The sequence below is a fragment of the Tremella mesenterica genome, assembly GCF_000271645.1.
Source record: "Tremella mesenterica DSM 1558 unplaced genomic scaffold TREMEscaffold_1, whole genome shotgun sequence".
Classification (NCBI taxonomy): Eukaryota; Fungi; Basidiomycota; class Tremellomycetes; order Tremellales; family Tremellaceae; genus Tremella; species Tremella mesenterica.
Window position 1 is genome coordinate 2,587,475 of NW_006711225.1, and position 15,133 is coordinate 2,602,607.

The 15,133-nt window shown below is 48.2% G+C and overlaps 4 protein-coding genes across 4 annotated transcripts; all 4 read right to left on the reverse strand.

The window, feature by feature from the left end:
* Positions 1–226: 226 nt before the first annotated feature.
* Positions 227–2,349, reverse strand: TREMEDRAFT_58800 (uncharacterized protein; the record flags this gene model as incomplete). The annotated part of the gene is made up of 2 exons (XM_007001346.1): positions 227–1,619; positions 1,673–2,349. 2 exons carry the CDS (start codon positions 2,347–2,349, stop codon positions 227–229), a joined length of 2,070 nt encoding a protein of 689 aa, XP_007001408.1.
* A 725-nt stretch (positions 2,350–3,074) lies between these two features.
* On the reverse strand, positions 3,075–4,953 carry TREMEDRAFT_70770 (uncharacterized protein; the record flags this gene model as incomplete). Its single annotated transcript, XM_007001971.1, has 9 exons — positions 3,075–3,440; positions 3,482–3,511; positions 3,643–3,870; positions 3,920–3,990; positions 4,115–4,141; positions 4,255–4,354; positions 4,402–4,524; positions 4,573–4,847; positions 4,890–4,953. 9 exons carry the CDS (start codon positions 4,951–4,953, stop codon positions 3,315–3,317), a joined length of 1,044 nt encoding a protein of 347 aa, XP_007002033.1. The 3' UTR covers positions 3,075–3,314.
* A 1,029-nt stretch (positions 4,954–5,982) lies between these two features.
* TREMEDRAFT_58802 (uncharacterized protein) lies at positions 5,983–8,839 on the reverse strand (the record flags this gene model as incomplete). The annotated part of the gene is made up of 5 exons (XM_007001347.1): positions 5,983–6,156; positions 6,348–6,620; positions 6,702–7,932; positions 8,310–8,421; positions 8,575–8,839. 5 exons carry the CDS (start codon positions 8,837–8,839, stop codon positions 5,983–5,985), a joined length of 2,055 nt encoding a protein of 684 aa, XP_007001409.1.
* A 1,350-nt stretch (positions 8,840–10,189) lies between these two features.
* TREMEDRAFT_36825 (uncharacterized protein) lies at positions 10,190–14,698 on the reverse strand. The gene is made up of 24 exons (XM_007000788.1): positions 14,206–14,698; positions 14,135–14,160; positions 13,953–14,025; positions 13,809–13,910; positions 13,378–13,769; positions 13,082–13,336; positions 13,007–13,037; positions 12,897–12,965; positions 12,792–12,852; positions 12,649–12,662; positions 12,483–12,607; positions 12,399–12,448; positions 12,227–12,361; positions 12,103–12,175; positions 11,938–12,060; positions 11,860–11,894; positions 11,434–11,816; positions 11,316–11,390; positions 11,198–11,270; positions 11,082–11,154; positions 10,974–11,039; positions 10,776–10,927; positions 10,707–10,727; positions 10,190–10,667 (listed from the first exon to the last, which is right to left on the reverse strand). The coding sequence occupies exons 1-24, from the start codon at positions 14,517–14,519 to the stop codon at positions 10,242–10,244; spliced, it is 3,147 nt and encodes a 1,048-aa protein (XP_007000850.1). The 5' UTR covers positions 14,520–14,698; the 3' UTR covers positions 10,190–10,241.
* Positions 14,699–15,133: the final 435 nt, after the last annotated feature.

Sequence of the window (15,133 nt, forward strand, 5' to 3'; positions counted from 1 at the left end):
GTGCTCCCTGGAATTGAAACCTCCGTCCATGACCACGGGTCATTCGTGTGAGAGAAGAGTCACGTATATGGAATTGTGATGGTTTCACATGAGTGGGAAAACGGCACGGAGGTTCAGATGGGCAGAAGATAGCGCTGGATGGGATTGGGAGATAATTGTGAGAAGAGGCGTTCAGGACAGAACGATTTATTTGACTCAGGAAAAGCGAATGGCTTGGAGATAGAAATCAACGACTCACATGATAAGCCATATCCAAAGCTTTCCTCGCCATGCTCACTTTCTGACCATTCACCGGATGCCCCTCTGCCTTACCTACCCTCTCCATCTCTGTGACTTCGCGCCATCGATCTCTCATTTGATACGGCAAAGGTCGATCACGGGGTATTTGGACATACCATCTAGGTTCTTGTTCCTTTTTCTCCTTGGTCACTTCTTTCTTCTCCGCGTAACCGACCGACTTCTTTCCATTTCCTTCATTCTTCTTGAAACACTGTTCCGATCTCTTCTCTCTTTCCCCCTCTACTTTCTTCACATGATCACCATTCTCGAACAACTGGGTCGTCCCTCGCCGCCATCTCTTCCCTAATAACACGTCTAGACCCCTTCTGGCCTTGTGCAAAGTCTCAGTCGAGCTGGTTTGAAGCACCGAAGCTTTCTCATCTATGACAGTTCGAACAGATTCCAAGCCCTGTTTCGCATTATGTACGACTTCTGCCGGTGGTGATGGCGACGTGAAAGTGGCAAACCAGTCGGAAATATAGGGAGAGAGGGAAGAACGGACTTGTTGGGCCTTTGAGAGTGCAAGACGTTCTTCGTTTCTCAAATATTTCCATGACGCCATAACGTGTGGATGCAGTCGTTCTACCCCAGCTTGTGTGATGGTGTATGCAACTGAAGTGATGGTGTTCACTCTATCCCGCAGATACTCCGCAATGTGTTGGATGTTTTCCAAATCAGAACGAATGGCTGTCAGGGCGGATGCGTAGATCCAATGTACCGCGTCATTGGTGAGGAATGATGAGAGGGCATGTTGTAAGCCAGCTGCATTCAGGATATTTGAAAAGAAATCTTCCCATACGGCTGGGGGACAGTGACATTCCATCGAAGAAGTGGAGTTGATCACATCTTGATCGTGTGCATTGACATACGTCGCTTTCTTGTGACGCCGTGGACGAGAGATCGGCTGCTCGTTGGTAGTTGTAAGAGCAACTTCGGAATCACGGACGGCTACTGCCATGGAGCAACAGGACGAGGTGGAGCCTTGCGATTGTGACTGAGCACGATGTTTTGGCATTTGATCAGAGCTCGTGAGGGATACTGTACCGGGATGAGCTTGTGCAGGCTGGTACGAAAAAGTGGACAAGGCATATCTGAGAGGTCGCATATCGGGAAAGTACTGGGCAGGAGGTGCCGGTTTGGCAGTAGGATCCAGCGATGTGATTGAAGATGTAGTAGTGGGAGGGGGAGAGGTATGTAGATGTTCCCACACGTGCGAGGATTGGGGAAATGTGGACGATGATAGAGAGTTCCAAATCTGTTCAGAGAAGAGAGAGGGGAGACCGGGACCAAAAGAGCGCAATAATGCAAGGGAAGCAGCAGCGAATGCCATGACTGAGATCCTTTAGATCAGCCAAAACGACTTCTCTGGAAGATTCAATAGTAAGTTACTGACCATCGTTTGTTTGCTCCTCGCAAGAGCAGCAGTCTGAATTTAGACCTTCGCTCCTTGGCAGAACCAGTTATGATGACTTCTCCTTTCTTCTCTTCAATTCTTCTGACCTCTAGTACATCTTTCATTGTTTGAACTTTCGATTCGTTCATGTTCTCTGCCAGTCCACGCAGATAGATGTCTTCCACAGGTCCAAACTCCCATTTGTCATCATGTGGATAATCTTCATTGACCAATGCACCAGGTGTGACAGTACCACTTGCCACAAAGCTAGCTTCAGGAGTTGGATAGATCAATTGAACATTGGTAGTTTGACTTGAAAACATAGATTCCGTAGTTTCAGCATCGACATAACTCCCATCAGCCAGATTTCCTCCGTATTCGACCGGGGTCAAACTCCTGTCGACCTCGGAATCCGTAGCTGCCACCGAACGAGCGTCGGAGTCACGATCTGACATGTAATCGAGTAGGGATGAATCTACATCCGACATGTATTCTTCCATATCTGAGATGGAACCCGTGTCTGTGGAGACAGATACGTCTACCCAAGACGAACGAAGAGGGTCATTCTCCGAAGAATGGTCTGTAGTAGTGGGAGATGAAGGAGCAGGAGGAATTGAGTTGGGTTGAGATGAAGCTGGTGAGTTAGGGAGTGCGGGTGGACGACGACGACGAGACATGATGTTTCTGTATAGGTCAATACAAATTCCGATGATGAGGTGTTGAAGGATGAAAAAAGAAGAATGGAATGAAAGATGAGGAACTGATTCTGAAGGGTGACTGAAAATCAAATGGATGAGATACTACTGACGATACAGTCACGAACAAGAGTAATCGACACTGACGAGAAAGATGACGTTATATATAAATGTTTGTATATAGATGTCACGAAGATGGAAGAGAATGGAAGAGGAGTTTGAATACTCTACGGAAACGTTCCCTTCTAAGGTGGGTGGCAAAGGTTGTCCTACTCCTTTGTATGAGTTATGTGTTGATCGGGCTATTGTGAGGACGAATTGACAGAAAGAGGTAACACCAAAGTAGTAGAATGAGGAAATAGGAAAGAGAAGAGAAAACGGGAGAAGGATACAAGTTAGAAGAAGAGTTAGATCCGTGGCTCACCTTTCCCAGGTTGTACTTGGCTACCGGGCCGGCTAACCTTACCTCCACTCCACCTTGATAAGTATGACTCAAAGTGGATTCGATGTGGATTGAAGATCAAGTAGGCGACTGAGTGAGATAGATAGAGAGTCAACACTACAGGATGAGGTATAGAAGAGGAATGGCTGACGGGAGAAAGATGAAACGTAACTTAGAGGAGGAAGGGAGGGTAGGTATGACAGGAGTAAGCTTAAGGTTATCGGCATTCAGCCCAAGTGGCATTCATCTCTAACCTCCGAGCGGACACTGTACTACATTCTTCGTCTACATGCATACTGTACAACCCTCAATGTAATCTATATGTAGCCGATGCTTATACTTTACTATGCTACAGTTCATTGTGTCCCTTTCTTGAATGTCCAGTGTCCATATCATCAGATGCGCCGGATGAGCAACCACCTTGACACCTTATCTCATCCTTTTATCGGAACGCCAATCTCCGCGGAGCCCCGCATGCTGAGGAGAAAGGTCTCAGGGTTTGAGGTCAAGGTATCAAAGTCTCCCTCAGGGGACCATGAACCGGTCTTTGGGGTACTGTGCCTCTTGACATTCGTTCGGATCTCTCGTCCACCAGAGGAGGAGGTACGACGTCAAACAGTTGGATCCCGTCCTGCGTATCAGTATCCATGACCCGTCAGGATGATGACCTACCGTTTCGAATACAGACCATCGCCCACCGGCCTGGCATCAGCTCCAATTTCACACCACATATCCTTCTCTCAATCCAATCCATTAACAGTCCGTCTACACCTGAGAGGGAGAGATGAAACTTAGCAGAGAGAGATTATACACGATAAAACACGTTCACTTACAGATACCCTACTCTTCAAAACCTCCACTACACCCCTTAACCCAGGCTTTCTTCTCACCCTATCTCTCTCTTCCTCATCGACCAAACCGAAGACTTTGCCTGTTTCCTGTATCAACAACGTCACATCCGCACAGTATCCAAATGCGATGCCTAAAGCGGGTTTGATGGTTGTGGGTGAGAAATTCGATAGGGGGTTGATGGGTGAACTTGAGACTGTCGTGTTGATCACCTGTTTCTCAGCTACTTCTCCTCTTCTTGCTGTTCGAGAAATGACTGACGATACTTGTGAGACCGTATGTTTGAGTCATTTCAGCGAGTTGTTCCATGACGGCAATCATCTCTGCGTGTCCTGCCCATTAGCAAACACTAACCCTCCTTCCCTCCACGCTGTCATTCATCTTGATTTTTCATGATACTATTGGTGATACTAAGGGAAAGAGAAGAGAAAACAAGATAGCAAAAGATTGACATACCCTGAGCTGTTGTACTCATCAAAGTATCTTTGAACAATACCGAGATAAAGTCAATCACCACGATCTTCAACCTGTTCTTCTCTTCCTTCCTCTCCTGATCCTTCAATCAGTCTCTTCTCCATGTCCAGAGGAGAAAGAACTCACCATCAATTCGATTTGAAGAGAAGAGATGATATCGTATAAATCAGGTTCAACCTTGAAACAAGGTCTAATTTCCAATCTATTCAAAACTTCTGTCGTCTGATGCATTAGCTTTGTCTCTCATAGATAAGGATCATATGACTCACATCCACGTCCCACGATTCAAGTATGATTTTAGCTCGGATAGGAGAAAAACTACCATCCGTATCTATCCAAACTGCCTTTCCACCATCTTTTAAAGTCCTCAGAACAGCATGTAAAGCCAACAACTCAAAACATCAGCTCTGAATCACCAATTTTCGCGGGATGAAACTCACCGATTTCCCAACTTTTTTAGGTCCTGCTATTTCCAGTATACCAACCCCATCCCATGCATCTAATAATTGATCGAGGTTATAAACACCAAAACCTGTCCATGTGATTTCCTCCTTGGGTAGTAAAGTATCAGCAGTGACAGAGATAAGAGCTGTGCGTCGTAAAGCAAAAGCTATGAGCGCGTCGAGGTCATCTTTGCGTATGGAAGGGATAGAAGAGAGGAGAATTTGATGAGGGGTGAAAAGTAAGTTTTCGGTTGTTTTGATTCCCGCTTGGTCTAATATGAGTCAGGTGTCTGAAAGTATGTTTTATAACTCACCCAAAACGGGTAGTAGATTGATCAGATCCGAAGGGAGAGAATTGATTATACGCTTAAGCAACATGTGACAGAGAACTTACGAGTGATTAAAGTACATATACTAAAGAGGAAAAGACCAATCAGTCAAGTGGAGGCGTGGGTGGATGGCCAAAGTAAAGGGACGTTGAAATTATTATTGTGGACTGTGGCGGCCACGGAATCTTCAAAGCCACGTGGTCCGACTGCCGGACCCGGTTATCGGCCGTGTGCGCGGAAAAGAAAAAGACTCCGTTCAGGCCATGAAAGATAAACAGCAGCTAGCAGCGCAGTTTTCAAGTTGCCAACTACATAGCAGTTTCTATCAGTTTGCAGAACCCAACAGGGTAAGTAGACTGGTCGACTCGAAATTGAGTTCCTCCAGCGTTGGCTATTCAGAACTCCTTGACTGCGGTCTCCGTAGTCTTTGATCTTTCTCTGTCACCATGTCACAGATGAAGAATGCAGTGTGAGTGACATGTCCGACGATTTCCATAGCCTACTGCTATATAACCATCTACGAGAATCGATAATGAATCTTGAGAAAAAATTGCATCCTACATTGTGAGTTTTGACTTTTATCGTTGATGCAAATGGCTTACTTAGGGTATGTCATGCATCTGGCTGCACTCTCATCAGGTGCCATGGCACTGAAATCGAATAACTCCCACCTCGCGTCCAACGTCGGTAAGTGTAGTCAGCTGACTATAGCTCACGATTCGGGAGGCACTGTGTCATGACCGGGTAGCGAGCCCGCGATCATAAACCGTCCTAAAAGGCTCAATATCAACTCTGCTAGTGAGAGTTGATCTCGCTATAAGTACTGGTCGTGACACACTGATATTGGGACTCACGAGGGTGATAAATCGAGCTGATCTTGAACCGCCACATGCTGGTACCTAATAGTCATCTATTGGTCCGACTCCTCCGGGAGACTCGTCAACCTGGTTAGTAAGAAAATCATCTTGACGTGTCTCAACCCGTTTCAGTTATAAATTGCATCCTGCAAGGGCAAACTCCTAGGTCGCCTTCCTCGAGCACTTGTCATGCAATGTGGTCCATAATCCCGAGCGAGCCTTCATTCCTCCTCTTCCTCCTCTTCCTCCTCTTCCTCCTCTTCCTCTTCTTCCTCTTCTTCCTCTTCTTCCTCTTCTTCCTCTTCTTCCTCTTCTTCCTCTTCTTCCTCTTCTTCCTCTTCTTCCTCTTCTTCCTCTTCTTCCTCTTCTTCCTCTTCTTCCTCCTCTTCGTCTCGCTGTCATGTCACTGATCTCACTTTGTCATTACTAACTGCTTAGAGGTGTCAATCGTCCCTCATGAGTCGTCCTCGCTGATTTGATCCGTCACTCCGAAGTATCACATATCATCCCACTCAGCGGAAGGGGGGAGGATCGCGTTGTGATCTGAGGGTTGGCGATCAGTTGGAAATGACCTCCATAAAGTGACATCCGACCCGGCTTGCAAAGGTTCCGCCGATGGACCTGCCGAATTGAAATCGAAAGTCTGCTGAGGTACTTGCTCCTCAAGGGTATGATTCGAAGTTTCCACACACACCGAAGTGTTTGTCGTTTCAGAAACCCATCCAGCAGAAACGTTGGATTTTATCGCTGCTAAAATCTCCCCTACGTCCAAGTCGTCACACCTGGTGACTTCTGATGAGGTACCCGAGCTAACGGAAGTGACGACCGTACCATCGGGGGAAGTGTCAATCTCATTATTCTGACATGTCAGCGATTTATCCCCATGCTCCGTGAATGGGAAAAGAATGATTGAGAGATAGTTGCGAATGGAACGACATACCTCGTTGGCATTTTTCTTTCCCTTCCTGCACCTTTCCTGCCTCCTGTTAGCCATAAATTTGGTCCACCATTTATTCTCTTCCTTCTGGGCCCTCATCACGAAATCCTCCGTCGATTCGCCGGGCAGCTGAACGGCCTGGGGTATAGTTACACCAAATAACGCGGCGTATTCCGCCCTCGACTGGCCCTTCTTACGATAGGGCACCTCGATCAATGATCTTTGACGGGGGGACTTCTGAGGACGACGGACGCTCGAGGGAGCCCGATCCTTTTTTGCCCCGCCGCCGCCTTTCTTTGGGGAGGCACTAGTGTTCTTCCCAGCTCTTCCTCTCGGGGCTGTACTAGGTGTCTCCTCCTGACGAGCAGGTATAAGACCTTCTTGACCAGAGTTGATACCCTGTTGACCTTGCGCCGACGTTGCGAACGTTTGTGGCAAAAGTTGAGGGATGTGGGTGTGACTTTGGGGAAGGAGATTGTCAGATCCGTATCCGTATTGTTGATGAGGTACTACTTCTTGGTGAGCAGGTAGAAGCCCTCCTTGAACAGAGTCAAAACCCTGTTGACCTGAGGCCGATGTCGCGAACGATTGTGGCAAACCTTGACTGGGGATTTGGGGGTGACTTTGGGGAAAGTGATTGTCGAAACCGAAGTCGAATAGGAATTCTTCTCCGAATTGAAGAGAAGGATGACTTCCTTGAACAGAATAAGAATCCTGTTGACCTTGTACCGACGTCGTGAACGACTGTGGCATACCTTGATGGGGAATATGGGTGTGACTTTGAGGAAAGTGATTGTCGACACCGAAGTCGAATAGGAATTCTTCTCCGAATTGAAGAGAAGGATAATTCCCTTGAACAGGATGAGAATCCTGTTGACCTTGTACCGACGTCGTGAACGACTGTGGCATACCTTGGTAGGGGATCTGGGTGTAACTCTGGGGAAAGAGATTGTTGACACCAGATCCGCCTACTTGTGGACGTACTACCTCGTGATGAGCAGGTAGACGACCTATTTGAACAAAACTCTTGGAGCTTTGTTGAAATTGATAAGCTTGTTGGGCTTGTTGGGCTTGTGCCAAGGCCGCCAGCGACCCTGGTGTCCCCGGAACGAAGTATTCTTGACGAACGTTTGCTCCTTGTTTTGGGATAGGTTGAAAGACATCCCTGGGGTTGACGAACGAGTGTCGCATAGAGGGGCAGGCCCTGTTGTTGGACATGTACCAGTCGAGTTGCCTACTCATGATACTGATGATTGACGATATAGGTAGGACTCAAGAGAAGGTGGTTAAGGACAAGGTACGTGATTTGTCGAGGATGCGGATGAGAGGATGTGAAGGATGGTAGTGATTCAGAGGATAGGCTCGGGCCGACAGGAGGGGTGTGGCGAGGGGTGATACGGATAAGAAGGAGGACGAGGTCGTCTTCGAGACGATGTCGATAGGAATGAGGATGGGGGATGTGTTGGTATGGACAGGATACGGGGTGTTGAGGATGGGAGGTTGGTTGGTATGGGATATAAGCACAGGTGACTTGGGGATCGCGAGAAAAAGTGGCTAAGAAAAGACTGCCAGTCAAGGAATCAAGTCTTTATGAGAGAAGGAGATACTCACCCATCATCAAGAAAGGTAAAGTTTTCTTTCCGCTTCCTAACAAACCAAATTTCCCGAAGAGAATGAAACCTGTGACACGGCAACATTTTGTAATCCGAAGTACCTATGTCTTCTAACTATCAGTTAAATTCATTCTACTTTTGGTATATTACTTTTCGTTCTCGAACTTCATGGACTACCCGCTCCACTTACCTAGGGCTATTTGAAGAAGAGTCAACAGACGAAAAGAGAAGGAAGAGAAAAAGACACTATCGACTTCCTCAACCTTCTACCATAGAGAAGCCGAACTTGATATTCTGATATCCGAGTTCTGAGACCCGGTCAGAGGTGGTACAGATTTCGTACAGTAAAAATGACCAAAGTCTCTCATTGGGATTCACAGAATTCCTAAATCGGAAGATTGGAGAGTTCTTAGTGCCGATGATTAACCTGGGGTCGGGAAGATCGTGGTGTGGAGGTACTGACTTGTAATAGAACATTGACGAAGTGGCTGATCTATGAACCCAAGTCTGGCCTCTGACGAAAGACATGTTCCCGTTGTTTTCTGTTTTCTTTCTTTTACCTGAAGCGGTGGTCGGTCAAGTTGAAATGAAGAGAACACATTGCCGGTTAGATGGCTGGTAGAAGTCGCCGACTGCCAAGTAGACCGGAAAACCGGAATGTACTGACGGCAAGCATCGTCTATGATCTATGAATGACATGTAGTATATTGACCGGAAGAAGGAGGCTGTGTGCGGGGAAGATTGATCGAGATTCATTTTGAGAGGGAAGATGGCTGACAGTGGTTGGAGAGACGCGTTGAAGGAATGTCGCGGAAAATACCAACTAACACCAGGGATGGGGAGTAAGAGATTGAGAAGAGAGAAAAAGACTCTTGAGTGAAAAGCGAGCTGATGATCATGAGTTGATGAGTTGAGCAAAAGAGGATTGGTAGTGAAGAGAAGATAGAGAGTTGGTGATGGTTTCAGGGTTGAACGTCATAGCGTCCTTCCTTTCCGTCATTCTCGGCTGATCCTTCGTCCTTCTTTATCGACAACGACTTTTCACATCATTTTTATTGCACACTCCTCTCAGTCTGATCTTCATAGTTGGGCCTTTTGACAACTCTTCCCAAGGGGGAACAACAAAAAACCAGGATGGTTCATGGAGGAAAGAGGATGTACGCCGATCATTCCCTCATCACCCCTACACATCCACCTCTCAACTCACAACTCCTATCTCCTCTCGCGTTTGATCATCCTCATGGACCGTGTATAGAGTAGAGGAGATCCTCGAGATTATTCTATGGATCACCACTTGAGATACATAGATATGGGATGGTCAGAGAGAATGGACATAGGAACGTATTGAAAGAAATACAACTGATGGCTTGGAGGCGAAGAGATGGGACAGAGGATGGATCCGTACGTGTTTTCACCGTCATTCATATTCTCGTGACTTCTTTCTCGTAGATGGTGACCTCTCGAGACACGTTCCACACACATAAGCGATAGAGAAGAGTTTAGAGGATACGTCAGCTTTCAATGCTGATATTGATCGTTTCTTTCTTTACAGTATTCAACACTCGAGATCGTATTTACATCCCACCCTCCCCCTTCTTCCAGGTCGACTGCCGACTCACTTGGCCGCCAGATTCAACGTCAGATCTGGCGCTTGACACATCCCATCCGATGACCCCTGATTGCTCGACCAAGACCCATTCGTGGAGAGGAGATTGAAGATAAGGAGGGCGCGAGGACGCTGATCTTTCCTCAGCATCGAGTCATTTTCGACATGGATACCCCCCCTTCATCTCGACATACTCTCTTCAACTGAACGAAACACTCTGTACGCCGACGATCCGAGAGAGGGCAGAAGATCTTTTCACGTCCGTGCGCGGTCATTATGATATGCGATGCATTGCGATTAAAATGTGACATGATATTCCCCCTCTTAGTCCTCCTCCTCCTCCCGCTGAAGCATCTTGGACTTCTTGACCTTCTCAAACACATACAACACCCTGCCCCCTTGCCCATTATCAGCTAACTTCCTCAGGTCATGTCTCCTCTCCACCTCTGTCCCAATATCAATTTTGACCCCGGATTTATTCTTCCTCGTCTTGCCTCCCGTCGACTCTTCTGAGTCCGAGCCTTCAGATCTCTTGATTCGACCACCTTCGAGACGAGCCTTCTTGTTGGACGTATGCGAGGGAAGGGCGGACGGAGAAGAAGAGGGGCCGGCATCGTCATTATCCCAATCCTCCCATAACATATTGTAAAGAACAGTGTCGGCGATATCACGGAAAGATTGCTTGTCGTACGCGTCGATGTGGGTCCATTTCTTCAGGGCGGCGAGCTTTTCTTTCTTCTCTTCGGCAGCCTACGAGTATCAGTGATCAATCCGATTATAGGAACTTACCTTCTTGATCATCTTTGGGGTCTGATGGTCAGCTGACAGGAACAAGTTCAGCACGAAGTCGTGACCTACCGGAGCGGGATCATACTGTGCTGCCGAGACAAATTTAGGCCTTGACTCGAGCTCATCTTCATCATCTGACAAGCTATCAGGAGTTGGCAAGCTATCAGCGGCCAGGTCAGCTGGGGCAGTCTTGTCGGCGCAGTCGCATCCAAGTAGGTCATCTGCATGTCAGCCTTGCTGATATCTTTTAGATTTCATAAAACTGACGTGTCTGACAACCATCGGTCAGGGTGTTGAGCGTGAATATATCACGAAGCTCCGCAAGGGTGAAAGCTTTTGTGTAAGCCTGATATCTTCGATTGGGGGGAAGCTCACAATCCTTGGTCTGTCCTGTCGCTTGACCTCCGTCAAGCATTTGATCCGACAGGCCATCCTTGGTGATTTGCCGCTGGATTTTAGCACTCGACGGGGACGAGGGTATGACCACGGACCTGGTAGATTTTCTCATCAATAGTACAGGCCGTGAGGAAGCGATAGATGTAAACCGGCTTCTTCTGTCCGTCGCTGACCGTCAGCTCTTCTAATACTGCCAAGAAGTTGAAAACTGACCGATGAATCCTGCCCATCGCCTGCCTGTCTGTCGAAGGATTCCAATCGCTATCAAACAGGACTAACCGAGATGCACTGGGATGAGCTGCACCCGAGTCATACGCACGGTCTCACGTACCCGATCAAGTTGAGCCCCACACCTCCAGCCTTGGCACTGAGTAAGAAAACGAACGAGTCCAGCTGTGAACCTCTGTTGAACTGTTCCACCAGCGTTTGACGCGTTTTGGTTGGTGTCTTTCCGTCCAGGCGAAGGAAGGAGTATGACTTGACTTTACACATGCCTTCGATGAAGTCGAGGGTGCTAGTCCAGTTGGACACAACGACAACCTTCTCGCCGCTCGCGCCCCTGAGTGATTGCAAGAGACGGACGAGAACGATTAGTTTTCCACTGCTGTCAAGATCGACGACAGAGGTATCCTTGGGTATGATTTTCAAGGCCTCTTCACGACCAGTGCCGATCTCGTCTAAAGGGATGCTCTCCTCGTCCTTCTTCCTGAGAAGCTTCCAGTGAGACCAATATCGCTTCACTTGTCGAAGCACTCACCGAAGGAGAGTTTGACACTTTACGAAGGGAGTCAACTGCGAGTCAGAGCCAGTCACATCCGAGTAAAGAGTCACCAACTCAATGCCAAAGACATCATTCCGGATCCTGCTCGCAAGAAATTGCCAAGCAGACTAGGGTTCAGTAGTCTGGAAAACACCTCCAACTGGAGTGTCGCCGGTGCAACGAAGATGACATAATCATCTATGCTTAGCTGCAGCATAAGGTGAAAGGCTGGCTGCTCACGACGTGGAGGAAGATAGTTGGAGAGGACGTCGGCTGTTCGACGCAACACAAATTTCTCAGAGAGTTTGGACAGCTGATGCCATTCAGCCTTTTCCATCCTTTTTTGTACACTTTCACAGCTTACCTCCGCAGCTTGCTCCATTCCATTCTCAACTTCGGCTTTCGAAGCACCAGGCATACGTGAACGGAGGATCTTCTTTTCATAACGCTTGTTGAAAGAAGGGTAAGTGCCCAATATACCGGGACACGTGAAGTTGACCTGACGGTCAAAATCTGCTCCGCTTCGTTCGACTCACCATCGCCCAGTATTCTCCGAGATCGTTCTGCACAGGCGTACCAGACAGGACTAGGGTCAGATTTGACTTCTCGTGGAGACTCACTGATCCTCCGAGAGGTTCTCAGAGCTTCAAACATCTTCGTCGTCTTGTTATCCTTTGACTTCAATCTGTGTCCTTCGTCGCATACGATCAATTCGATAGGCGGCTGACAAGACGCGAGCTGTTTACTGATGTGTCAGTCATAGCATGAGCGCGTGCAGTGACCCACATGACTTTGCGCAACTGAGTCCATCAGCAGAAGCAATTAGGAGGAGAGAAATACATACTCTTTCATAGCCGATGATCAAGACCTGTTGCGATCTATTGTGAAGCTACTCCTCAGCTTTGGCTCCGATGCCGTGATGTACCTACGAAATTGGATATCTGCCAATCGCTCCCGTCCGCTGCGACCACACCGACCTTGTTTTGCAACCTGTCATATTTAGTACCACGGCAATGAGTGAGCGCGTAACGTACCATTTCTTGAACTCTTTGCGCCAGTTGCTCACCAGAGTGACAGGACAAACGATCAAGATCTTTTGTGCGCTTCGATAATGAGCAGAGAATCATCGATCAGGATTACTCACATATGTCCTTGATTGGCGAATGGAGATTGCTCTTGGTCATCAGCCTCGGATGGTATTTATGTGAAGATGACGTACTGAGCATTGTATAGATGAGGCCGATAGTCTGGAGAGTCTTCCCTAGACCCATCTCATCGGCCAGGATACAACCTTCGGCTTCCGCTCCGCTCATCCCCATGACACACTTATACATAAACTGCCGGTTAGCTAGGTACCTGCCTGTGTATCTTCGACTCGCCTTGACACCTTCATGCTGGTGAGGACGCATGATGGAAGTGAGCAGAGGATCAAGGACCACATCGATGATCTCCGTCCGACTGTGGTTCAGCTTCACTCTGCTGTCTGATAGATGGGAAAGACTTGCTTCTTCTCACCCCATAGATCAGGTGGTCGGGGCATGACAACCGCTCCTGGAGCACCTGGATCATGTAGAGCACCACCCCATGCCAGACGCTCCTTGTTGCTCTTTTCGCCGATGACTATCTTCTCCACTTTAGGCTTTGAGGCGTAGAAGCTCGCGGCAGACACTGTCTTCCCAACAGGGACTGTCGTGGATGGAACAGCTGTGTGAGATCGTGAAGGTCCTGCGACAGCAAGAGGGGAGTCAATCCCTGAATTCGTCCTGGCTGGGAGATACTCGGTCTTCGGACGAGGGACCTTGAACTGTAAGGGAGCCTTGAAGTGACTAGTCATAGTGGCGGGGTTTCGTATTATGGAGCTGGGGGTCAAGAGTCTCTTGTTGAGTATGGACGTTTCGGCTTTGAACCTGGGGTCAGATATGACGTATTCGTAGATAACAGCTTACTCTTCAGCGGAGATGGATCGATCAACTTCTGTCTCGTATTGACCGACCCGAAGCTCGCAGCCTTGTACCATAGGAGGACCTTTGAATGATCCAGATGCCATACTGACAATGAGCCACTGAGCTTCTTACAAGTTGTCCACTCACACATCGCCTTTGTCATCTACCATCTGTACTCGGTTACCTGTGACTTTAAGAAAGGCATCACCGTCCCAAGTCTCTATGGATCATCAGTCGTTGTCGTTCCACAAGTCATGACGACTCACTGTGCTGGAAAGAGACAAAGAAAGCGTATTCAGCTGGGACGTTACAAATACGATCTTCAATACTCACCTTTTTCGTTTGCGGCTTGCGCCTGAGTAGGTCAGTCAAACTTGCTGAACGCTGAGACATGACTCACCACTGCACTGCGAAGAACTCCACACCTTCTTCATCTCTGGCAACAGTGTACATGACCTTGCCACCTCTACCCACGGTGGCTTCGACAGTAGGGATGGTTCTGGACCCGGAAGGACCAGTTCTGAGGGAAGTGGGAACAAAACCGTTCTCCTTATTGGAGAACGAAGCTTTGTGAGAAGTGGGTGGTGAGATAGCAACCACGTCATTGTCGGAAGCTTCGGAACAGGAGTCAGGTATAGAATCTGGGAGAAAAGTATCTGCGTTGGCAGCAAGCTGAGTGAGCAAGCTGTCCCTGCGAGGTGTAGAGAAAGACATGACAGTGTGAGGTATGGTAAGGAGGTAAGCGTATGATTGGGGAAGCTCTAAGTGATAGGTAGTGTGAGTTGTGATAAGAGATGTAAGAGGGAGGAAGACTGGTGGGAGAGAGAAGTATAGGAGGAACGTCGAGGAAAAAGTCGAAAATCCATGCGGGAGGTGAGAAGAAAACTGGTCTGTGCGGGGTGGAGGGAAAGTGGGGGAGATCAGACAAGTTGACGCGACGAAAAGGGGAAGGAGGAGAAATATCAGTCGCGTCACCTCAGCGCGGGACCCCACATTTCCACATTCACCATGTGTCCATGCTCGATCGTGAAGATGAGAATTTTCGCACTAGCCTCGTTAGAATTGTCTGTCGATTGCTGTGGAGATCGAAGATCCTCTCGTCATTGTCATCGGCCTCGGTAACGTTCGCCACAAGCATGGGGCATGGGGCGGTCCCCGAGGCCGAGGTCATGGGCGGCTGTATATCACCTTGTCACCAGTTACACCATCTCCACCTCCTTGTTCCGTCCCCAGTAACGCACACTCGACACAGAGCTGTCTATCACCCTCCCCATCTGTCGTACTCCAAGCATGTCTTCCTACCCCACTCCTCCTGACTCTATCCCTAC

Coding starts and splice junctions, on each gene's coding strand:
- TREMEDRAFT_36825 (XM_007000788.1), bottom strand. CDS start 14,519: ATGTCTTTCTCTACACCTCGCAGGGACAGCTTGCTCACTCAGCTTGCT. Junction 13,038..13,081: donor CCTCATCTATACAATGCTCA/GTACGTCATCTT, acceptor CTGATGACCAAG/AGCAATCTCCATTCGCCAAT. Junction 10,668..10,706: donor CCCCAAAGATGATCAAGAAG/GTAAGTTCCTAT, acceptor TGATACTCGTAG/GCTGCCGAAGAGAAGAAAGA.